This window comes from Leiobunum rupestre, chromosome 1, assembly GCF_980474605.1.
Source record: "Leiobunum rupestre chromosome 1, qqLeiRupe1.1.hap1, whole genome shotgun sequence".
Classification (NCBI taxonomy): domain Eukaryota; kingdom Metazoa; phylum Arthropoda; class Arachnida; order Opiliones; family Sclerosomatidae; genus Leiobunum; species Leiobunum rupestre.
Window position 1 is genome coordinate 69,837,097 of NC_143384.1, and position 25,339 is coordinate 69,862,435.

Genomic DNA, 25,339 nt, shown 5'->3' on the forward strand with positions numbered 1-25,339 from the left:
TAAATTATCTCGAGAACAATTAGGTTTAGAGCAAAAATTCCAATTAGAAATTATAATTTCAAAATTTTTTCTAGTTTTTAATACTTAAAAATGTGACGAAGAACAACTTTCTAATTGGAAGTTTTGATCTAAACCTAATGGTTCTCGAGATAATCTGAACGTTTTATGGAGAGGGGTGAATTTAGGCAAAGTCTTTATGGTTCAATCAAAGTTCCCACATAAAAACAACTTAATTTAAAAAATTTAGAATTTTTAAGTTTACCATTTACAAAATGCATCTGATACACCCAAACTTGGGTTAATTGGATAGGCCGAAAACAGGGTTAGTCCAGGGCGGTCTGTCCCTGTTCGAAACTATGCTCAGCAAACAAAATTAGGCAAAAATGTGTGAATATGTCTTAAGAAGTAAGATATAAAATACAGCACTCATCTCGCCTAAACATTCCTAGTGCCTACACGTATAATTTCTTGATGATAGTTTAGTTTATCACACCGCACTAATACGCAAACGCAACTTCAGCGATTTTCCTGTTGATATCGGCGAAGTTTATTCGAATTGGCAACTGATCTTCCATCCCATTTTACAGCTCTCTTTTCGGATGAAATTCTTCCAAATGCGGTTAGCCAGGGAAATATTTTGGGCGGCGTTGATTCGATTCCGGGCCGATAGGTGGCGCAAGCGACGTTGGAGATTTTTGCGGGAATAGGTATTTTGAATATTTTATTGGTCTCTCGCATAGAGTATATCTCGCTCGAATTCGTAAAGCTACCGAGTACTCGTGACGTCTCGTGATTTTAGGTTCGAGGATTTCCAATGGGCTTTTGCGGCTATCACCCGAATGTCCGATTTGATTTATTTTTTAAGAATATTTTCTCGGGGCCTGGTATTTTGGTTTTCGGTTTTGCCATTTCTATTTTGGCTCATGGCTCAAAGAGCCGCTTGTGTCGAAAGCTTTTGTTGGTTATTTCTGTTAGTTAATTTCGCTATGGCGGTCGATATAAGCCTTTAAATATATTTCGCGTTGATTGACTCTTTTGTAAATCTGTCAATAACCTAGATGATAGTAATTCTTAACAAAATATTTTACATAGGATATATAATTTAAGGCAAAGTCCACTAAGTAGAGTATAAGTTATGGCAAAGGTTCTCTAACGACGTTATTGTTTCGCTATTTTGAAGTTTAGCTTCCTTTGCTATTAATAGATGGCACCACACTCTCCAGTAAAGTCGTTTTTTCGAAAAATTAGATAGATTTTTGCTATCTCTAATAACAACGGCCTTATCTTAATGCAGGTGGAAATAATAGAGCCGACAGCTGCTTTAAGATTTTAAGTCTTATGCGAGGGGTCGGACATTTGGCCAAATCCCGTACAAAATTTGGAAAAAAATCCAAAAATCCAAAATACAAGAATTTTACTTCCATAGACTTTGTATGACAAATCCACAATAAAAAATCCTGAATTTTTAAAAAATCCAAAATCCCGTACACAAAACAGGCAAATGTCCGACCCCTCGGTCTTATGCCTAGTGTGTAGGGAACTGTTGGCTCGCGTGGCATGCAGGGCTTGCCACCACCCTCCTACGCATTGTAACCCGGCCACCTGAATTAAAGACTTCAAAAGTCGCTTGATGACTTAAGCCTGAGGTATTAGCCTAGCTGATTATTATTTTTATTATTTTTAACAGCCGCCTGATAAGGACATTCTCGCGTATATTGTAGCGGCTGACGAAGGACTACAGTCCGAAAGCTCCCAATCATTTTATTTTAATAAAATCATTTTTTAAATTCCATGAAGTAGCAGTACTTTTTATTATAAATCATTACAACAAATTGAAATAGAACCATGGAACAAAATTTTAAAATTCAAGATTAACTGTAATAGTTAGTGTGGATAGCTGTTGGCTCGCGTGCCACCACCCTCCGACGCATTGTAACTCTGCAACCTGAATTAATTATTGGCTTTAAAAGCCGCTTGATGACTTGGGCCTAAGGTGGTACCTTGGCTATTAGCATATCTGATTATTTATTTATTTACATCAGTAAAGTGATGATTTTCTTAGGTCCCGTAACCAAACTCCTTCGCTAGAGGGCGTTCTCGACAAAATACTAACCGTACATTGAGGAACGTCCTTTAGTTAATTAATCCACGCGTCTCTAATCTGTGTACAGATTTCCAGGAAGTGGTTAGCCGATCGTCGATAAGTGACTTCACCGTTAGGTCTATTTATAGCACGCCAATAACCAAGAAGCCACAAAATAGGCGTGGCAACCAATTATACTTGACCTATGAATTCCACCGCACGAACTGGCCCTTTAGGTACGTCAAACACTCGCCTAAGAGATAACTAAGCTCTCTAAAACTGAGTAGTTATTTGCCCCGTAGCGTTCCCGTCTCAAACGACACCAGTCGCGTAATCACGATCGGGGTAAAGTCACTTCCACCTTAAGAAAGGCTGTAGCCTCGCGAAGACGATCTCTGTTTCTGTCCCGGAATGGCTGCTGGGGAGCTCTTTCTTCTCTTTTCCGGCTGAAGTATTTGAGCGGAAATGCGAACGCAAACAGAGGTAATGAGAAAACGATCCGGCAGCCGTTCAATTTCCCCTCGTTTCATATCTCTCGATACTGGTGCTCTCTGGTATCAAAAACACATCCTCGGGAATTTCGGGCCCTCGCAAAAATCTGTTTGCTTTTCAGAAAGCTCTTCTCTCGGATCCCCGTTGTTCTGGTCGCGATGCGAAAACGGACGTCACGAAACGGGAAATGCTAAACTTTTTATCCAATCTCGTTGTATATGATTATTATTTCTTTTAGTCTTTTCTCCGCTGAATGTTTATGCATAAGGCAAGTGACTGTGTTTGTTGTTGTCGTTGTTGTAATTAGAGCATAGCGTCAATTTAATAGACGATAGCATAAATTACAAGGTAAAAACCTGATAAATTATATTTCTGGAAACATTTGATCGGTAGAAACCTCTAAAAAATATTCACGTGGTTATAAAATTGCTTAGACTTTTAGACTAGAACACGTTTTTAATCTAGGGTTATTGACGCAGCTCGTAGTATTTTTTGACCACGGCCAAACCCGATCGCGGAAGCGCGTTATAGAAGTTGGCAGTGCTATGACGAATTTCGGGGAACATTCGGTCGGCGGCGGCGTTTGGCGAAAAACACTCGGCGGCGGCGGACTTACAGATTTTTCAAAAATTCCTGGCGGCGTGTTTTCCCCGGTGGCGGCAGCGTGAAGGGGAAAAATGTACCCCCCTTTGGAAAATTAAAATAAAGTTACGTAGAAAAAAAATTATTGGCGGTGGCGTCGGCGGCACGACTAAAAGTAAATGACTTGGCAGCGTTGGATCGGCGGCGCTAGGCTCTAGATGTAATGGCTTGTGTCAGTTGCCGGTTTTACGGGCCTTTCAAGAGTCGAATCAGGCTAATTTGTTATAGTACCTTCACTTAGAAATCTGACCTCAAAATCGTATCTGATTAACTATCCCAAGCAACGGATCCGTAACTGATCTGTTAATATTCATATCGCAAGTTAGCTGAACAGTTATCCGATTTATAAGTGTGGTTTACTGGGGAGTCGGGGTCTGGCGCACTGGGAGATGTTAGCTCTGATCAAATAGTCCTATTCCCTCCTCCGACTTGGATCAGGTTTGGGCGGGAAACTGAGCTTCGGCTCAGGCTAAAGGAGAAGGTCCAGGCAAACTGGCCCCTCGAAGGATTTGGTAGCCTGCCGTGCGGCGGCGGGTCTCTGTATGAGGCGCAGTGGTCCTGTTTCCTGGCCTTTTTTTGGCACACCGGGATTTCCGGTGCTAGCTGTGCCGGGTTATGTGGACCGCTCTATGCCCGTCGTTCCCCTTTAGGAGCTCTCTCCAAATGGTATGACACTTTACCTACGTAGATAGGGTGTCGTCTGGTGATGCTACAGCATCCACTCTAAATCCCACTGCTGTGTGTGAAGTGGGAATTGGTCCACCCATTGCTGCGCCTTCTGAGTTGAGCGGCTTGCGTCGAAGATGTGACCGTCAGCAGTATTGTTCTCTCACTGCCTTGGCTGTTCTGTCACCTGTCCGGGCTGTGGACGCTGGCGTATGGCATAATGATGATGACCTCCAATGATGTTGCTGAAATATTGCAGGTACACTGGGCTAGAAATCTGCCTGTTTTTACGTAATGGTATAGTTTGGTACTTTAAACCGAAATGAATTATTTCAAGTACCTAAGAATACGGGACTGATTCCAAGTGTACGCTTTCCACTTCAACTGTCAGTTCTTAACAGAGATGATCGCCATCTATTATTGAGTTTTGTGATTAAAAAGCAAGGTGGTTCCTGAAGGTTCTTTACATACAACAATGCATTCTCGCTTTTTTTGCAATTTACGTCACGGTCTTCCAGTAGAGGCTGGTACCTGGTACCTGAAGCTACGTTCCCTTTTAGTACAGGGTTGTACTCAGAGGCGTACCGGTAGGGGGCAGAGGGGAAATGTTCAACCGGACACCACTCTAGAGGTCTTTTGGAGGGGCACCAAAAGGCCCAAAATTATTCCAACTACACACTTTGCTTATATTCAAATGTTCCTAAAGGTCCTTAGACGCTTTTGACGTTTCGAATCAATGCGCGCGTAGAATAGGTGCTTCTATAAAATACGGGAGGTCATGTGACAATGGTTTTCTACGTCACTTACAAGGAGATATCCCGAAGTGTAACCCACCGATTTTGTTCAAACTCGGAGTATTGGTATATCTTCATGTAACTTCAGAAATCCTAAAGGGAATTTATTCAATAGGCAATCGTTTTGCCATGGCAATGAAAAATGTTTTTGACAACAACATATGTAAATTTTCCCATTGAAAATAACATTGGATTCTGACCGATTAACAAATTTTAAAATTTCGAAAATGCCAAAAATAGACAAAATAGCTAAAAATTGACAAAAAACATCAAAATTCGTCATTTTTTGATCAATTTGACGTCAAAATCCCATGTTATTTTCAATGGGAAAATTTCATATTTTGTGTTGTCAAAAACATTTTTCGTTGCCATGGCAAATCGGTTGCCCATTGAATAAATTCCCTTTAGGATTTTTCATGATACATGAAGGTCTACCAATCCCCTGAGTTTGAACACAAGTTGGCAAGCCAAAATATACCTCTCCTCGGAAGAGTTTTTAATTTTCAGTAAAGCGTAATTGTATCCGTAGTTCTGCGGTAGAACGCTCACCTGTCGTTCAAGAGGGCTGGGGATCGAATCCCGGCCGATTAAAAAATTATACTACACCCAATGACAAAAAGAGGGCGCTTTTGGAAAAACCTTTTCCCTGATTCTAAGAAACTGCGTACGCAGTGATTACCCTTTGCTTCGAAAATGCGAACGCGTTCGCAGGCCTGACAGACAGACACGGTGGTTGTATAACCCCTCCTAGGGTACAAAGTCCCCTCGGAGAGGTAAAAATCGGTAGGTTACACTTCGGGATGTCTCCTTGTTAGTTGTAGCTCTTGAAGGTAGAGAGCATGCGCTGCAGTCGCGAGCCTCGTTGGAATCTGGAACCCGCGTACAAAACTCGCGTGCCAGTAAAGCACTTAAATAACTTGCCCTCGTGACGCAGTTAAAAAGTTTTGTGATTCTAATTTTTATTGTTTTTTTTTTAGAAACCTCAATTTAGTTTGTAACGATCTTAATGACAGAACACTGTTGGATTTCGTTGGGAATTTAATCAGTAGAACAGATCCAACGACATAATATGTAAAGGAGAAATGAATATGTATTCCTAATTTATTTTATTAATGACGTACATCGGGGGTGCCATATCAAAATTTTTTACCGGTTGCCACAGCCCCTCGGTACGCTACTGGTTGTACCTGAAGTGACGGTTTTCCCCTTGAGCTGCAATCAAATCAGCACAGTATATACATGTATATTTGGTCGCCCTAAAACTTACGTTTCCCGACCAGGCCCGTACAGCCTCTGGGGCTCGATTTGGAACGAACGATGTTTACCTCTCCCCGAAATAAAATAGTGATCTCCAATAGTTACGTCTCTATTGGGGCCCGAAATTTATATTATTCCGTGGCCCGGGCCCTCTCTCGGTGCCGTGAGATATAAGAGAGCGTCCATTTTACGTAATGTTTTAGTTGGGAACTTTGAATGAGAATAAATATTTTATTCCCAAATTTCAAATTTATAAGCTCGCCAGGACCATTTTGAAGGTCCAAATCACCAGAATCAAGATCGAGATCTCCCTGTTTATTGTAGTTATTTCTTATTAAAAGATTTGGCTATATCACCGAGATAAACATTTTGAAGGATGCAAAATATTGTGTATAAATATTATATCTTGGCGGGAGCTTCTGTATTTCAGTTTAGTAGTCAAAGCTTTTATTTCGTTATTCGCGAGTCCTTTAGTACCAATATTTTTATTAAACAAATATAAGGCGAATTTTCGTTCAGATTTCACCCATTGATTTTAACAGGAATCCATACTTCTACTTGGACTGCTTATCCTGCCGTATCACGTATGGTAAGATCACTCTGATGCCTTTTGCCCCGCCTACGAGATAAAAAATACCCTCTGCACGCGCTCTCCTCTCACGTTGTTGATTGTTAAGTTAAAATAGGGACGTCAAAAAACCGTCAGCCACATAGAGACGAAAATCTGCCGCGATAAGCATTCATAGTAGAAGTATGGATTCCTGGTTGGGAATATAGTACTTCTAGTGCTACAATTTGTATTGGATGGCTGGGGCACTTTCTTGAAATTACGTACGAACTGAAACAGTTATTATTAGTCGGTGGCGTCATCCAGCGCTGACAATAATTTAAGCTAGCAGCGCTATCTACCACTACCGTGAAACGAGTATAAGCAGACCACATTTAAAAAAAATTACCGTCTTTGAAAGATAGGTAACGTCACCGACTAATAATAATTGTTTTGGCTCGTACATGATTTCAAGAAAGTTGTCCTCGAGACCGCAGCCACAGAATATAACAATTGTGGCTCTAAAGTAAAAGTACTATATTCCAAACTCAATGGTGTCGCCAGGAAAACGGTTTTTCGAGCCACTGCTCTACGTCTTCAGTTTCGTTTGTGAAGTTGAACTCCTAAAGATCCTGTAAATCATTCCAATGATGTACAATTCTTATGAAATGGTGCAATAGAATCTAATCAGGGCCTATTTTAGTGGGTAGTTCTGCCGTATTTGGGTAGTTCTAAAATTCAGAGCTACCCAAAATTTTAAATTGGGAAGTCGTTTTGGGTAGTTCAAAATTTGGATTTGCCAATTAAGGCATTGTACTAAGAAGTATTATAAAATACTCCGGCAAACTTTCGCAATAGCGCCATTGAATCGAAAACAACGTTTTTACATTTGGGTACTCTTCTGGTAAACCCTTAAAATATGCCCTGAATATAATAATTCCATTTTTAATATATATTAACATACTTTTAGCCAATTTGTTAAAAAATCGACACTAGTGTATACTATAATCTAAGCACCCTGTATAGTTGAATCAAAGAACGTAATTAGATTACTCAGACTGTACGAAGGTTACTTTCTGTAACCTAAATAGGTTATTGTAGCAGCCGCGTCGGTTTTTCGTTTGAGGGCGGAGCTTAGGTAGTAGATCATGATAACTTAATTGCTTCGAATTTAAGATTCGTAAGTCATCGGTAAACTAAATAGGTTATTGTAAAAACTCCGTTGGTTTTCCGTTGGAGGGCGGAGGTTAGGTAGTAGATCATGATAACTTGCTTAGAATTTAAGATTCGTACGTCCTCGGTAACCTAAATAGGTTATTGTAGCAACTGCTTCAGTTTTCCGTTTGAGGGCGGAGCTTAGGTAGTAGATCATGATAACTTAATTGCTTCGAATTTGAGATTCGTAAGTCATCGGTAAACTAAATAGGTTATTGAAACAACTCCGTCGGTTTTCCGTTGGAGGGCGGAGTTTAGGTAGTAGATCATGATAACGGTCTTAGAAGGGTACATCCTCAGTATCTTATAGATGGCGCGCCGATCTTGTTCGTTGGCGTATCTGGGGAGAAATTTTAATTCCGTCTTTATCCCTGGCCAACCTTTTCCTCTATAAAGTAGCCGTTTATTTGGTGTTTATATAGTGATATCGTATTTTTGTTAAGCTTCTTATAACCTTTAGCTTTCTCTCCGGCGTTCGGAGTTCAGTTTTCTCGACAAATCTGTTTTTCTTCGGGGTGAGGGGGAGAGGAACTCATGGTCGGAGGATAAACAAGACTTTAGACGACTTTGGCCCGGAATGAAAGAAAAAGCGAAATACTTATTTAATACTGCTATAAAGATCGAATGCTCTCGTGACAAGACTAGATATTTTCTCGTCCTTTACTACTGACTTTAAGGGTCATATTGTGTACATTGAGCAAAGCGCAAAAATATAGTAACTTAAAAAAGGCTATTTTTGATAAATGTTTACATAAAGTGGTATAGGGTCTTGAAAAAGGGGTGGGGGGGGTGAATTAATTTCAAATCACCATAGCGAAGCGCAGAAATATAGTAACTTAAAAAAAGTTTTTTTGGGAAAATATAACTTAAAGCAGGAATCCATATCTCTAGTTGGAATGCTTATCGCGGCAGATTTTCGTCTCGATGTGGCTGACGGTTTTTTTGACGTCACTATGTTAACTTAACAAACAACAACGTGAGAGGGGAGCGCGCACAGACGGGATTTTTTTTTCTCTTATGGGCGGGGCCAAAGCCGTTAGCGTGATCTTACCATACGCGATACGCCAGGATTAGCATTCCCAGTAGAGGTATGGATTTCTGTTTAAAGGGAGTATATAGTGTCTTGAAAATGGGAGGGGTAGTAATTTAATTTCAAATCGCCATAGTGAAGCGCAAAAATATAGTAACTTAAAAAGACCCTATTTTTGGGTAAATTTCAGTTTTAGGGAATTTGAACTTCCATGTTTATGGTGGATCAACGAATGCTACATTTCGGAAGACAGGTTTAAAAGAAACTAGAGGTGACTGGCACTAACTACGATATAACGGCGGCGCAAATTTTTAATGTCACATATTCCTAAAGGTTCATGATAGGTGTGTGCAAAATATTTGGTGAGATTCAATAACTCGATCGAATAACAAATCGAATATTCATCGAATCCAATAGCGCTTGGAAACGTTGGCGAATATTCGTTTTTCCTGATCAAATAATTGAATATTCGGAAATGGAGGAAAAAAGTATTAGGTATTTTCAAATAGTTGGCAACTGGTAGAATAACCGCAGGTCATTTTCTAATTTGTTGAGTTTCAAGGTTATCAAAGGAGAACGCAATTAAAATTGGCTAAATTATTGGCGTGCACTGTTTTCTGTTTTGGAATTTTCTAGAATAACTAAGTAAAAGTAAAATCAAGTCTAAAACAAAAGGTTTGAGTAACGTTGTTGTTAAAAAAGTGCATTTGTGTAAAATTTTGAACTTATTTGAATGATAATTCAAGAATTTATTAAATTATTGAATAAAGTTTTACAAAAGATACTAAAATGTACTATATTATTGTAGGTTACGGTTATGAAGCCCATATTATTAGCCAAAGGCCCAAATGAAATTATTTTTTTATTTTGCCATTTGCAAGTAAAACGTCCAGTGATTTCAATTATTTTTTTACATAATTTTGGACATATTTACAAATTAAATTATTAATTTTTTTTGTCAAATATGCAAACTATTTGGTTATTTGAAAACCAAATACGTTGAATAATTTTATATTCGAAATATTATTCCTTATTTGATCAGTTAACTGTATTGGATTTTGCAATAAAATATTCGACCAAGTTAATTGACGTTTTAAATATTCGATTTGGTATTTGGCTTGCCTCGAAAAAAATATTTGATATTCGATTCAACCCTCAAAAAATGGTATTTGCACATCTCTAGTTCCTACGCGTGTTATATTAATCCATTTTAATGTCTGTGCGTAAATTTCAAAGTGTAAATTAAAATAAATATTTAATGTAGATTATTATTTTTAAACTTCATTATACCGTTATTTTAGAATAACGCTCGTAAACAATCATCAAATCACGCGTTTATGTAATTCAACGTGGTTTTCTCAGAATTACCTGTTCTATACTTACCCTGGACGTAATTTACTTAGGTATGCTTAAATGTAGTACTAAAAATAAATTACTACAACTGTTTTTAAATCTTATCTATGTTAGTTAATTAATTTTAAATTTGAAATATAACGAAATAGAAGGTCTTTTTCAAAATTATATAACGCGCACGGGTATACTTATAAATTCAACCCTAAACAGGCCAATTTAGAAACTATCGCCGATTTACCGGAAATTGGTCCAAGTATCTTTCCGCCAAATGTTCTAGAGGTTTTACTTTACTTAAAGGCCTAGGTATTCTTCTGCCTGACACCCTTTAAATTTACTTTCCTTCCAAACAAATACCCTGGTGGTAAGCCAATGTGTTCTGTAGTTGGCCTACCACCAGGGTATTTGTTTGGCGGGAAGTAAACTTGAAGGGTGACAGGCAGAAGAAAGCCTAGGCAACTGACTTGTGAGTATAGTTTGTTCCAACTGCATCCCTTTACAAATGTATATTTCAAGCTTTTTCCGAGCAATATTCTACACTGTATGTATAACTATAAAGTAATATAATATAATATACGTAACGAAAATAGGTATAGAAATTTCGATCGTAAAATCCTGACTAATCTTCTGAAAGACTGTTGAAGGTTTTAACATCCATTTCAATAATCCTTTATATTTTTTCACAAGCAAAATTTATTTTTCGACTTTCAAAGCGGATTAAAATTTCCCGTAAGCCCTTGCTGAAATGTCAACAAGCGGGTGGATTAAGAACCAAAGGTACTTGAGGAATAACTGCTAAATTTTTGTTTATTCTTTTTTACAATGTATTGTATGATATATATAAATAAAAATTAATAGAGTAGGCCTATAAGTCTATTAAGACTGGGCCAAAGATAACTTGTAAAATATATTTTTTTAATTGATTAAAATTGAATTGAATAGAATTTTTGTTTGGCGACGTATTTGGGAAGACATTTTTGTAGTAGGTAGATCGTTAATTTTGATAAAATCTTACTTACTATGCTATTGCGTTGAAAAATTATTGCAATTTCTTATCTAAGTTTGAAAAAAATGTGACTTACTACATGTTTGCGCTGCAAAATTAGTTTATTTTAATCTGTTAGTTTTGGAAAAATGTTACTAACTACATATGTTTACGCTGCGAAATTAGTTTATTTTAATATGTTTTTTTGGAAAAATGTGACTTACTACTCTTTTTCGCTGTACAATTAGAGCATTTTGTTATCTTATTTTTTGAAAAATGTAATTTACTACGCTATTGCGCCGAAACATTAGTGCTATATGAAAATGTGACTTACTACGCTTTAGCCCTGGAAAATTAATGCATTTTGTTATCTTATTATTGGGAAAATGTGCCTTACTACACTTGTGCCCTGCGTCGACGATACCCAGTTTTTCCATCGTCACTCGCTGTGTTTATAAATCTATTTTCGCCCGTGAACGTCGCGTCAGCGGAATTTATATCTATTTTATTCCAGGCTTCTTGTCGCCGGTAATCGTTCAAGTTTACTTGTGAAACTTTCGCGATTGGGTACTGCCCCCAACGCTGTTATTTGTTGCTACTTCGATAAAGAGATTAAGCCTATATTACGAAACGCGTAACAAAAACGTGAATATTTGATTATTCTTATGATATCAAAAGTCAAAATTTCAGCCAGAGATTCAAACAGTAGACCGGTTTCGCCCGTGTGGGGCTCATCAGTACTGTGTAGGAACTCTGGCTATCCTCGGAAATCTGCCGATATCAGTAAAACTAATAAACAATCAGAGTGCCCTATATTATGATTTTTAACGCTCATTGTGACCATAGAGTAGTATCATAAGTCCATAAGTTGTAAGGAATAATTTCATCTAGTTAAGTGTGACTAAGACAGCATGTTCCATCAGTCGTAATATGTGGTATCATAAGTCTAAATTTATGATCTATAAGTTCTCCAGTTAATCGAAATATTTTCTTATAGCCGTTTGTGGAGTGACGTAGAATTTACGTCATACCGCAAAATATATGCGCCTCTAGCGAGATCAATAAGCAACTGAAAATAGAAACTCTGAAAGCCAACAAACAAGTTATTCTTGAAATGGCTCTCAATAAAAATCTTACATGTGGAAAGGAAGTGTTACCTTGGATTACTAATAGTAGTTCCTACCTGGATATATCACTTGGAATAAAACCTGACAAGCAAATGGCTTTTGCGACAGCAGCGCCGCTTCGGCGAAGTTAACGGAAAATTCTCGAAACTCCCGTAACACGTAGCCTTCTACAAGGCAGAACCCGTAAAAAACACTTAGCAATGCACGCGGAACGCTAGAATGATATATCCAGGTAGGAACTACTATTATTTATCCAAGATGTCACACTTATGTGGAAATTATTATTAACTTATGGTAATTCCATTCTGTATTTTTAACTTTGGCAGCCATTTAAGAGGATATCTGTCAAGTGATCAGCTAATACTACTACTATATATTGAAATCTCGTTTAAATAACAATACGATGAATTAAACACGGTTTTATACTTCGCAGTTGAATTTTTAAAACCGCAATAAAAGCGTTCTCTTTCATATTTCAAATTTCAATGAAGACGAATTGATGTTCACTTGTTATTTTTCTAGCGGCCAGCACTCAAGAGTGATTTTAAATTAAAATGCTCTTAAATATTAAGTTTCAATCTGTAGGAGAATAGAAGCGTAGTTTTTGGTAAAGCAGCGTACAGGAAGACAAAAATACGTGTTTGGACGAAGCTCATAACAATGCAAAAGGCGAGTAATAGTATTGTTCAAACAGACTTTTCTTTTCATCGCGTTTCTTTGCTTAGTAAAACTGCCTAAAATGTGTTTAAATTCCATTTGAACCAAACTCGTTTTCGTAAGTCATTGAACTGAAAAACGCTTAATATCACATTTATTCCACCAGGTTAAACATACACTAGTTACGTTAAAAGCAAGTCACAGCGCATGCTAGCCGACGATTTGTAGTAGTAGATTATAAGCCTTTAACCGTTTTTAGTTCCACATCGATATATATATCGAAGTGGGACTATTGCTACATGGACGGAATGTCGTTAAGTGTTGTTTGTTTGTTTGTTTGTCGTGGAAAGCGACGACACGGTAAATGGAGCTGCGAAAAATAATTTATATAATAATTTATATAATTGGCGACGCCGGAATTCGAACCCAGATTTCTGGCCGCGTAGTTTCCAAAACCGACGCCTTTATCAAGCGAGCCACGCTGTTCTCTTCAAATTTCATGCTTGAACTTTTAGCCTTGAACACTTTTGTTTTTGGCTAGTTAAGTTGTCGCAATTGTCGTTCCTTTTTCCGCGTTATTTTACGTATATTTACAGCGTTTAAGGTCTAGTGAACCTCAAACGAAGGGTGACACGGGCGGGAAGTTTGAATTACAGTGTGGGGCTACACAACTTTTACCGATGGCCAGTTTCAGATCTGTCAGGTAAACAGGGGGCACAATTTCGACGTTAAAGTCACCTCTTTAACTTAGGATGGTACTTTTTATATCTGCCCCTTTCGACCAACCCCCTTAAAGGGAGAGTGACCGAAAAAAAACAAGTTGGTTTCATTTGATATAACTCTTTGACGCGCACACAGTGCCGTTAATTTCAGCCCCCTCCGACCAACCCCCTTAAAGGGAGAGTGATAGAAAAAAAACAAGTTAATAAATTCATGGGTATTATTTTTATGAATTTCCGAATTTACATGACTTTTGGTGCCTAAACTACCCAAATGTTTGATATAAATTTCCTAAAATAAACCCATTTTAATCCCAGTTTAAGAATTTCTTTAAATCATATTTCCACTAATATAATTCCAATAATTTAAAAGAATTATGTTCGTCGTGTTTTTCTTACCTATAGGACAACAAAAAACGTTTAAAGTGTACTAGATTCTACGTTCACATTAAATTCAAAGGTCAAAGAGGTTTTTTCCCGATTTATTCGGTTTCCCCCTTCCATAAAAACTTGTTGAGGTTAGCGGTGTAAGTAATAAAAAACGCGAATAGGAAAAATAGTCCATAATCATGGACACTGTATCTCTAACCGGACGGGAGAAGCTGTAGCTTCCACCATACAAAATCACCTGCCGCCGCCACCGTCTCTCTGTAAAGGGGGGGAGGTTCAAGAATTTTGAAAGTTTCGGGCTGTCAAGGCCATAAAATTCGTCCCGTGGTCAACAAAACGTTCCGTTTGAAATGGGGGTTTACATTCTTTCGAATCGAGCACGGCCGACTATTTCAGATAATACGAAGTAGGACAGTGAGGGGGTACCTCTTTCAGGCTACTTTTCCCGTCCGGTTAGACAGTGTCCGTGCCATAGTGGAAAGGGACCAAAAAGCTAAACCCTAAACAAATTTGAAGAAATTAAAAACTTTCAATTAACTCGTACCAATAGGTCTTCTAGCAAACATTAAGACGCGAATCTCGGACCAAATGGATTTTCGAGTGAAAAACTAAGTTTTTTAATTTCTTCAAATTTGTTTAGGGTTTAGCTTTTTGGTCACTTTCCATTATGGACTGTTCTACCTATCGCGTATATTATCACTTTTTACAATGCATTCCATAGCCGTGGTTCTTTTTAACTTAACGCAGGAATCCATAACTCTACTCGGAATGCTTATCGCGGCAGATTTTCGTCTCGATGGGGCTGACGGTTTTTTTTTGAAGTCACTATGTTAACTTAACAATCAACAACGTGGGACGGGAGCGCGCGCAGAGGGGATTTTTTCTCTTGTAGGCGGGGCCAAAGCCGTCAGAGTGATCTTACCATACGCGATACGCCATTATAAGCATTCCAAGTAGAGTTATGGATTCCTGAAAAATCAAATTGATATTTTAATATTGATTATTTCTAAAATATTTTAGTATATTCACTATTTCTATATCATATTTTTGTATTGACCATTTCTATATCATATTTTAGTATTAACCATTTCTATATCATATGTATAATAGTGAGTGTAGGGAGGAGTTGGCTCTCGTGGCATGAGTCCACCTTATTTACAGCCATTAAAAGAAGCTGGCTGACTTGAGCCTAAGATGATTATTATTATGACTATTAATTGTCCAAAAAATTTCTATGCAAGTATTATACAGTGGCTTACTTATGAATAATTATGTTACATATGATCTTATGAAATCGAACTTTCCCTTCCAAAATTTGCTGGTTGTAAGTAGTTACGTATTACACCGATAGATGGGGTAGTTCATGCGTATGAACAAATATAAGCTAAATGCAAGTATTATCGCCTTTCGTAGTTGAACAAACATAGTAGGTCAGTGGCATCTTTAAAAGCATTTTTGGCCCAAATAGGCAATCGATAGAAAACGATGTCTAGGCAGATGAAAGTGTTCCGTCCAAAGAAAAGAATGTTTATGAAGGCTCGATGGCTTCTAATGCTCTCTGGAGTTGTGCTCGGCCATTTGGCGACTGCACGCATATACGCCGCTATTACGGTCCACATTTTTATCTCCCATTCGCCTTGGGTCGGCTTCTCCGCACACTTTTTAGAAACATCAGAAAACAAGCTCGCAAAAGGCTATAAACGTGCGGCGCTTCATTGGCGAGACCGAGTTACATAAGGAGGAAAAAGACCAGTTATAATATTATAATATTGATTTTAAATTACATAAATTATTCATTAATTTATATATCAATTTAATTATTTATTAAATTATATATCAATTTAATTATTTATTAAATTATAAATCAATTTAATTATTTATTAAATTATATATCAATTTAATTATTTATTAAATTATAAATCAATTTAATTATTTATTAAATTATATATCAATTTAATTATCTATTAAATTATATATCAATTTAATTAATTATTAAATTATATATCAATTTAATTATTTATTAAATTATATATTAATTTAATTGTTTATTAAATTATATATCAATTTAATTGTTAATTAATTTATATATCAATTAATATATCAATTTAATTCTTTATTAATTTATATATCAATTAATGTATCAATTTAATTGTTAATTAATTTATATATCAATTAATATATCAATTTAATTCTTTATTAATTTATATATCAATTAATGTATCAATTTAATTTTTTAATTATTAATATATCAATTTATTTTTTTATTAATTTATATATCAATTTAATTCTTTATTAATTTATATACCAATTTAATTTTTTATTAATTTATATATCAATTTAATTCTTTATTAATTTATGTATCAATTTAATTCATTATTAATTCATGTCATTTTAATTCATTATTAATTAATAATTTATATATAAATTTAGTACTTTATTACTCAATACATCAAGTTAATTTATTATTAATTTATATATCATTTTAATTCATTATTAATTTATATATCAATTTAATTCTTTATTACTTTTTATATCAATTTAATTATTTTTTAAATTATATATCAATTTAATTATTTATTAAATTATATATCAATTTAATTATTTATTAAATTATATATCAATTTAATTCTTTATCAAATTATATATCAATTTAATTATTTATTAAATTATATATCAATTTAATTCTTTATTATATAATTTTTTATTAAATTATATATCAATTCATTCTTTATTAAATTATATATCAATATAATTATTTATTAAATTATATATCAATTCATTCTTTATTAAATTATATATCAATTTTATTCTTTATAAAGTGGTATATGAGGTGATATATCAATTTTATTCTTTATTATTTGATATATCAATTTTATTCTTTATTATTTGATATATCAATTTTATTCTTTATTAATTGATATCTAAATTTTATTCTTTATTAATTGATATATCAATTTATTTCTTAATTTTTATTTCAAAGTAACTTAAATCTTAATTTTAATTTAATAGTAATTAAATTCTTAATTTTAATTTCATAGTTATTTAATTCTCAATTTAAATTTCAGAGTAATTTATCCTAGCTGATTATTATTATTATTATCAGGAGACATGACTAGGAGTTCACAGCCGGGCGCTTTTCCCAACGCGCACTGTGAACGAAAAACGTGTCTTTCCCTTCTCTAACTTTTACACCCCAAACCGTGGTATCTCCAGTCTCGGAGACGGACCCGAGATGAAATATTTTAGTGACGCTCTCTAGCGAGGATTGTGGGAACTGCCGCTGAAGAAAAAACCAGTTCTGACTGGGTTGTAGAGCCGCCTCAGCGTGAGCCCGCGAGAAGGGTTTTTTTCTCCCAGATGACGCCATGTTGAGAGTAGAGTATCTCACGCGACGGCCGAGAAAAAAAGGGAACGGCTGAGAGAAAATTCGAGGGGTGGGTAGAAAGCGGGGGTTATTTGGAAAAACAGGTTTTTGTGTTCACGACGCCGTGGTCCATTCACGGCGGCAGTAGCGTAGCCAGGATTTTGTTTCGGGGGGGGGGGGGCACACTATTGAAAAAAAAGTAAAAAAATAAAAATATTTGTACGTACGTACGACCATACGTTTCGGGGGGGGGGCATGTGCCCCTGTGCCCCCCTGGCTACGCCACTGCACCGCGGCAACCGCTGTAAACTCCTAGTCATGTCTCCTGTTATTATTAATTCTTAATTTTAATTTCATTCCAAATTATAATATCATATGATTTAATTTTATAATAACTCTTTAAAGTTTATTCTCTAGCCCCACTAGATAGAGGGCACCATATTCCGAAAACAGACAGCGACAAAGAACTCCATATTCTCTCTTGAGAGTCAGTTCGCACTTATCCAAGGGCTCATTAACTTAGGCAATGGTTTCAATTCTAAATGAAAAGTTGTCCCATTATCAGAGTATAGCTCTGACGCCATCTATGATTCGTCGCACTAAAAAAGGGATGGATCATGGACCTCGTTCTTTGCGACTCCCTGGTGAATGCGGTGCCATAAAAGGAATCGAAATCTAACTAGCCTCAAACCTCTGAAGGTCACTTCGCCCTAAGGTCTATTGAATTCGGAGCTAGAATCCCGACTGTAATAATGGCGATTTTAAAAAATACCATTGGTTTAAATAGGCTATTTTATTTACCTGTATTTATGACAATGTTAACAAAAATATTTTCTGTAGCAATGTCAATTCAACGCTATCTATATTACAAGTACTAATTAAAGGTTATTAAATATGATTAATTTAAATTTTAGTTTACATTACTAATGCACGGAAATTACTGTTCAATTTGCAAGAAAATAAATAGTTTAAAAATCAATAAAATAAAAAATAGCAACCATGGTTGAAATTAAGAATTGGGAGTATTGTTAATGGTCCTTAGATTATATCGAGAATAGAGTTAAAGTAAGTGTCGGCTCTAAGTGAAGTAGCTCTTTTTTTCAAAAGATGTCACTAGCGTCGACATCAAAACACAATGATTAAGCTACATTTTGACCCAAAAGGCGGGACATAAAAGTACCCCTCGCGTTGATTGGCTCGTTTGTAATTTTGACAATAAGATAAATTATTGTAATTTTTAACAATATATTTTATGTGGGATATATAATTTAGGTTAAAGAAAACTAAGTAGAGTATAATTTGTCTAATTAATCTCCTCAACAACGGCTCTCTGACGACGTTATCATTTGACTATTTGGAAATTTAGCTTCCTTTGACATAAATTGATGGTCCCACGCTCTCCAGTAAAGTGGTTTTTCTGAAGAACTGGATAGAATCATTGCCATCTCTAATAACAAAGGCCTTATCACAATGCAGGTGGCAATGATAGAACTGACAGTCGCTTTAAGTAGAAAAACAAATCGTAATTGGCCGGTGTCGAAACAATGAGCCAATTTCAAGTATCTTAAAATCAAACTATGACGTCTTAAGCCTGGTTTTCACTTGGCGGTTTTTGGGCGAAAAAGCCCGGCGTCGACGGAAAATGGGCGAAAATTTCCGTCGACGCCGGGCGGAAATTCCGTCGGTTTTCGGTTTTGTGTGGCGATTTTCATTTCTATTTTTTTCGCTCAGTTGGGCGATTTCGCTCTTTTTCAACCAATCAAAAACCATTTTCGAAAGGTGACGGTGACGTCAGAGGGGATGGTTAATTTCCCGCTTCTTGCATCCGGAACTCGGCCACGTGCTTTTCTGTGAATTTTGGAACGTGTTTTTTTTATACCCTTGTTGCCTTCTTTTCCAGTATGTTTCTTTCACACAAACCGATCTTTCATAACTCATATTTCTTCGAACACGATAGATAATGTAAAATAACATTAAATTTAAAATGCTTACATGAGCTTTAATCAATTTTTTAAATTGTGCTTCCCTCCTCCCCGAACAAAAATCTAGGCTACGTCACTGGTGTTGAAAATATTATCCCAAGATTAAGAATTGGGAGTATTGTTAATGGTCCTTAGATTATATCGAGAATAGAGTTAAAGCAAGTGTTGACTCGAGGGGAAGAAGCTCTTTTACAACCGATGTCGCTAGCGTCGAAATCAAAACAAGATGCTTAAGCTACATTTGGTCCCAAAAGGCAGAACCTAAAAGTACCCCTCGCGTTGATTGGCTCGTTTGTAATTTTGACAATAAGATAAATTATTGTATATTAGTATATTTGGTGAAAAAATGCAAAACAAAAATTGGTAATGGTCAAGTCATTACAGTTACACTAGACGCTTAAATAAAACCTGTTCAGCGATTGCCTAGAAGTAGTAATGGAGAGATCCAGGACATACTTGTAAAAGCATTATATTTCAAAGCGCACGCTGTTTCATATTTCAATATTCGCCACCAAAAACTACCGCTACGCCCCCTTTGACTCGCCATGAAACTTCGGCGTAGCTGATGGTCCGCAGGGCCCGTGGCTCGGGGGGCCCCGCTCACCATAAAAAAAATTGAAAAGGGGGGCCCAAAGAGATTATTGCGGGGGGGGGGGCTCTGAGTTCTCAGCTTCGCCACTGCATTGCAACCTAGATAAGTAACTTTGGCGTAGCTGATGGTCCGCAGGGCCCGTGGCTCGGGGGGCCCCGCTCACCATAAAAAAAATTTAAAAGGGGGGCCCAAAGAGATTTCTGCGGGGGGGGGGGGGGGCTCTGAGTTCTCAGCTTCGCCACTGCATTGCAACCTAGATAGGTAGCGGCTAAAGCAGACGCTATTAGTGTTTCCTCATCGTTATTCGTTAATTTGAATATAATTTTGGCATCGTTTGCTTATATTGTGATAAGTTTATTTAAGAAAAACGAAATTATTACTTTCAAATTTGTCTGTAGCAGACGCTAGATCATAGGCATAACCTCGGAGAAGCTAGTGCCGTTACGCCACCCGGAATATAAGGAATATAGCTTTTTCTAGCGCGCGTGCGAACAATATACTAATAATCAGCTAGGCTAATACCCAAGGCACTATCTTAGGCCTAAGTCATCAAGCGACTTTTGAAGCCATTAATTTAGGTGGCCGAGTTACAATGCGTAGGAGGGTGATGACAAGCCCTTCATGCCACGCGAGCCAATAGCTCCCTACACTTACTAAACTTGTTGAGGTTAACGGCAATAGTTAGTGTAGGGAGCTGTTGGCTCACGTGGCATGAAGGGCTTGCCACCACCCTCCTACGCATTGTAACTCGGCCACCTAAATTAATGGCTTCAAAAGTCGCTTGATGACTTAGGCCTAAGGTGGTTGCCTAGCTGACTATTACCGTTAACCTCTACATGTTTATATGGAAGGAGAAACCGAAGAGCTCGAGGGAAAACCCTTTTAACCAGTGAGGAGAGAGTTGCAAACTAAACGCAGAAGCGGGATCTTGTGACGTAAGAGCAACATTTTAACAAGCTGGGCAAGACCCCTTTTTTATATTCTAAAATCAACTATTGTAACCTATAGAATTATCCTTTAATATATGTTATCATGCACCTTTGCCCGTACTGCAATGTAACATTGTCCCACCACCCTGTGGCCGGAGTAGAGGCTTTGTAGGAAGTCTCCGAAGCCTAATACGAGAAAGCGGTCGCCGTTGGTCATTCTCTCTTTCTTCCGGATGGTCAGTTTCGTCATTTGTCCGGAAAAGACAACAAAGAGCAGCGGGGTCCCCCTTGACCGCTCTCCCTCCTTGTGTCTTTAGCTCAGTCCAACGGCGCCGTTTGACTGGTCACTACGCGCCCCCCCTGCACTGCCCTCCCCTATAAGGGTTGATATTCTTTGGAGCGTGTCCGTAATGGTCTGACGTATTTGGTCGTGTTCGTCCGCTGTCGTGTGCGGCAGTCATGCGCGTTTAATCCGTATTGCACTTTTTTTTTTTCACAGGCTGAAGTTTAGGCAATTGTGATTTTCGTGATCGTCTCGGTGGATATCGTTTTCCGTAATCGATTGTGATGGATATACTTAGTCGATTATAATGGAGGGTAATGCAGAAGATTTATTTCACTTGTTTAGATTAATCGATTACGGTGTGCGTTAATAATTTTAGGAAATAGGCTTTTCAATAAAATAATAAAAACAAGATGTCACGGACATTTAAGTACCCAGAATCCCCCGATGTTAAAACTATATTTTAAATATAAATTTAAATTTGAACAAATTTTCAATCATCTTGTACATTAATTTAATAAACCCAAGAGGAATTTTAATGAAAATGAATTTTTTGAGTTACCTGGTTTTGAATATAAGGTAGCCATGTTTTTGGAGTTAGATGGCACCTGTATCAATAGGCATTGCCATAAAATAAGCTACGCTTGCGGAACTTGTTTTTATGTAGCTCATTCTTCACGAAATACGTAGAAGTTCAGTTCAGTTTATGCTTAGAAACAGGGTGCCTCGTCAAATTTACTCTTATGTAAAGGGCTTTTCGTAGTAAAACGTCATCAATACGTCACCCGTGACGCAGAAGCAACATCAAAACAAGACGGCCAATGTTACTTTATAGAAAGACCTATTGTGATTTTCGCGTTCGACTCCGGGTTATCGTTTTTCGTAATCGATTGAGATGTATATACTTAATTGATTAGGAAGGCTGAAAAGTAGTCGTCTGATTTAATTTGATTCGATTATGGTATGTCGTTAATCGATTATTGCACTTATGTAATCGAATAGGACGTGACTAGTCTTATTGGACCGATTACGATTAGACCATACGCGTTGTCTATTAATAGACTTAATTGATTACGACATCTCAGAAATTGATTCGTTAATTTAACTAGCTTAATCAACCGGTATTGGCGAGACGATTTTAACTGAATAAATTGATTAAAATCGTAATTAAAAGGTAATTAAAATAGACAAAAAATTTACTTCAGTACCAATTTTAAAATTAAATTTGAATTTTATTATTAATAATTTGTAAATATTTGAATCGAAAATTAAATTGTAAATATTTGAATCGAAAATTAAATTGTAAATATTTGAATCGAAAATTAAATTGTAAATATTTGAATCGAAAATTAAATTGTAAATATTTGAATCGAAAATTAAATTGTAAATATTTGAATCGAAAATTAAATTGTAAATATTTGAATCGAAAATTAAATTGTAAATATTTGAATCGAAAATTAAATTGTAAATATTTGAATCGAAAATTAAATTGTAAATATTTGAATCGAAAATTAAATTGTAAATATTTGAATCGAAAATTAAATTGTAAATATTTGAATCGAAAATTAAATTGTAAATATTTGAATCGAAAATTAAATTGTAAATATTTGAATCGAAAATTAAATTGTAAATATTTGAATCGAAAATTAAATTGTAAATATTTGAATCGAAAATTAAATTGTAAATATTTGAATCGAAAATTAAATTGTAAATATTTGAATCGAAAATTAAATTGTAAATATTTGAATCGAAAATTAAATTGTAAATATTTGAATCGAAAATTAAATTGTAAATATTTGAATCGAAAATTAAATTGTAAATATTTGAATCGAAAATTAAATTGTAAATATTTTAATCGAAAATTAAATTGTAAATATTTTAATCGAAAATTAAATTGTAAATATTTTAATCGAAAATTAAATTGTAAATTAGGACATATAGATTTGGATCGAAAATGAAATTGAAGTCGTGTAATCGATTTCTAAACCGAAGCCTTAGTCGAGCTAATCGAATTTATAAACCGTTATAATGGGCAGTAATATTTTCGATTGACGTTAAGACTTTCATATCCTAAAGTCAGTCGACGAAAACATAACGAGCGCCTCCTAGTAACGGCTACATTAATTAAAATCAACTGAATTCCAACAGCGCGGTATTCGGGGGGGGGGGGGGGGTGGACCTGTGTAAATGGCTTTCGAAACTGGGCCCTTACTCGGTATAAATGAAAATTTAATAATCCGCCACCAGAGTGCGCCACGGTTAATCATACCGGTCGTAAAAGCCCGCGGCCATTAGGCAACGTCGGGATGGGCATCGTATCGCCTCAGGCGGAATCACGTGTTAACCCGTTGTCCTTCCAAATTGGAAGCCCTCTCGACTTACGAAGAATCGGCCGTAGCGCCCCCTATTGATCGTTGCTCCGCCGCTAGCGACCTATCGACCCGAGCAAATAATTATATAACATTTAGAGGCAGTCGGCCTGCCCCCTAGCGAACGAAGGCGAAAATAATTGCCCATGTCGGTAACACGTGTTCCTTTACGCGCTGTTTAGTCGCCCAAGAAAAGGCCCAATTCGCCGTGGCCATTATATTCGGCTGAGCCATAGACGCCGGAAGTCCACGAACATATCCGCGTTGATAGGGATAAGTAATAAGTGTGACCTCACCAGTGACCTTTGTAGCGGCGCGCCGTAAGGCACGCGTTTACGAAATTTGAGGAAACTCGCTTTGATTCACTTGTTGGTTCTTTATCGTGGCGCTTTGCAGTGCAGAAATGCACCGGAAAATCGAGTAAAGTTTGCGTCTTAATAGTGTTAGAGAATCAACGTGACAGTGACCTTCGTAGCGCCGCGGCGTAAGACACGCGGTTGGGAAAATTGAGTAATTAGATTGTACCTTTATTGAGTAGTAGCACCAGCTTTGGCCATGGCCGCCATTGTGGGCGCGAATTTTTATGAGTAGGAAAAAGCATGGGTGACGTCGTGTGACGAAGCACTGCCTTTACTCTATAGTATTAACATAAATGTATAATATTGTTACATAAGTGTGACACTTCCTATTCTTCAATGCAAAATTGTACTGAGAGCTATTCGCAAGACAGCCTGCATTACGGTCTTCGTCCCCACCCCTGTCCCCACGTATCCCCCGTTGGCGTGGCCGTTACACATATCTCACCCTGATTAATCAGTTATTGTGTGTGTGCTGGTGTCTAAGGCCTCGGGTCGACACCGATGTTTGTGTATCTCAAAAAAAAAAACTAATTATTGTTTTCAGCTCAAAATTGGGAAATGTCCGTTTTATACAGAGGCAAAAACGTGTATAAAATTTGAAAAAAATCGGTTGACATCTTTGGGTGAGTTGGCGTAATTTGTCAGTAATTTGTAGAAAAGTTTATTGGTTAATAAGTTTAAATAGCGCTGCGGAGGGTAAGGCAATTGATAAACAGGACCTGACCCTTAATGAGACGCACGTAGTCAAGGTCATATCAAGGTCAAGGGTATCATCTCGTTTGTAAGTAACGAAGGAAAACTCACTTGTTGTTTTGTTCCAGGATCTCGTCCCTGACTGCACGGACAAAGTCGTCATGGCCGCCAATTTGTGACGTCACGATGGAAAACCGGAACCAGTCGTAGCGTCGCAGGATGCTCAACATGGCCGCCGATTGGTGCTTCACTGACGGGGCCATTTGAAGGACGTGCGAGTCGGAAATTCGCTGAAAATTATAAAATGGCTGTTATATTAAGAATTGTTTGGGCTGTCTAAATATAATATGTTCTATAGCGATATTTATAAAACCTAAGTCTACTTCTGGTTAAAGATGGGCAAAACAGATAAATTAACTGCCAAAATATCGATTAACCATTAAAATTGGGGTTAACTGTTTATTTATAGATATTATCCACGGATAGAAAGAGATATAACATGCAAAAAATAATTTCATTTTTAGGATAATCGTCGGTTGTGGATACAAGAGTTAAAGTGATTAATCCTTATCCAAACGCTGACCAAAGAATATAAAGCCCCAGGAATGAAAGGTGTAGCTCCGTCTAGTGGAACTTTTGCGCCTCTCGTTTTTAAAGAGAGACCGGGTTGCGTTAACCGTTTCCGGTTACTCTGATTTGCTTTGCCGGAAGTTTCTAGTTCGGTCAAAACACGCGGCCGCAAATATCAATCCTTCCATTCCTGGGGCTTTAAATTCTATGACACTAACTGATTTTGTTAGTCTATATTCAGGTG

At 36.8% G+C, this 25,339-nt stretch overlaps 1 protein-coding gene across 1 annotated transcript in view; it reads right to left on the reverse strand.

The window, feature by feature from the left end:
* LOC149966214 (glutamate receptor ionotropic, NMDA 2B-like) overlaps positions 1-24,788 on the reverse strand; it is a 111,818-nt gene extending 87,030 nt beyond the window's left edge. Inside the window, exon 1 of the mRNA XM_090167503.1 lies at positions 24,637-24,788. Within this exon, the coding sequence (XP_090023629.1) occupies positions 24,637-24,788 (152 nt within the window). The remainder of the gene's footprint in view (positions 1-24,636) is intronic.
* Positions 24,789-25,339: the final 551 nt, after the last annotated feature.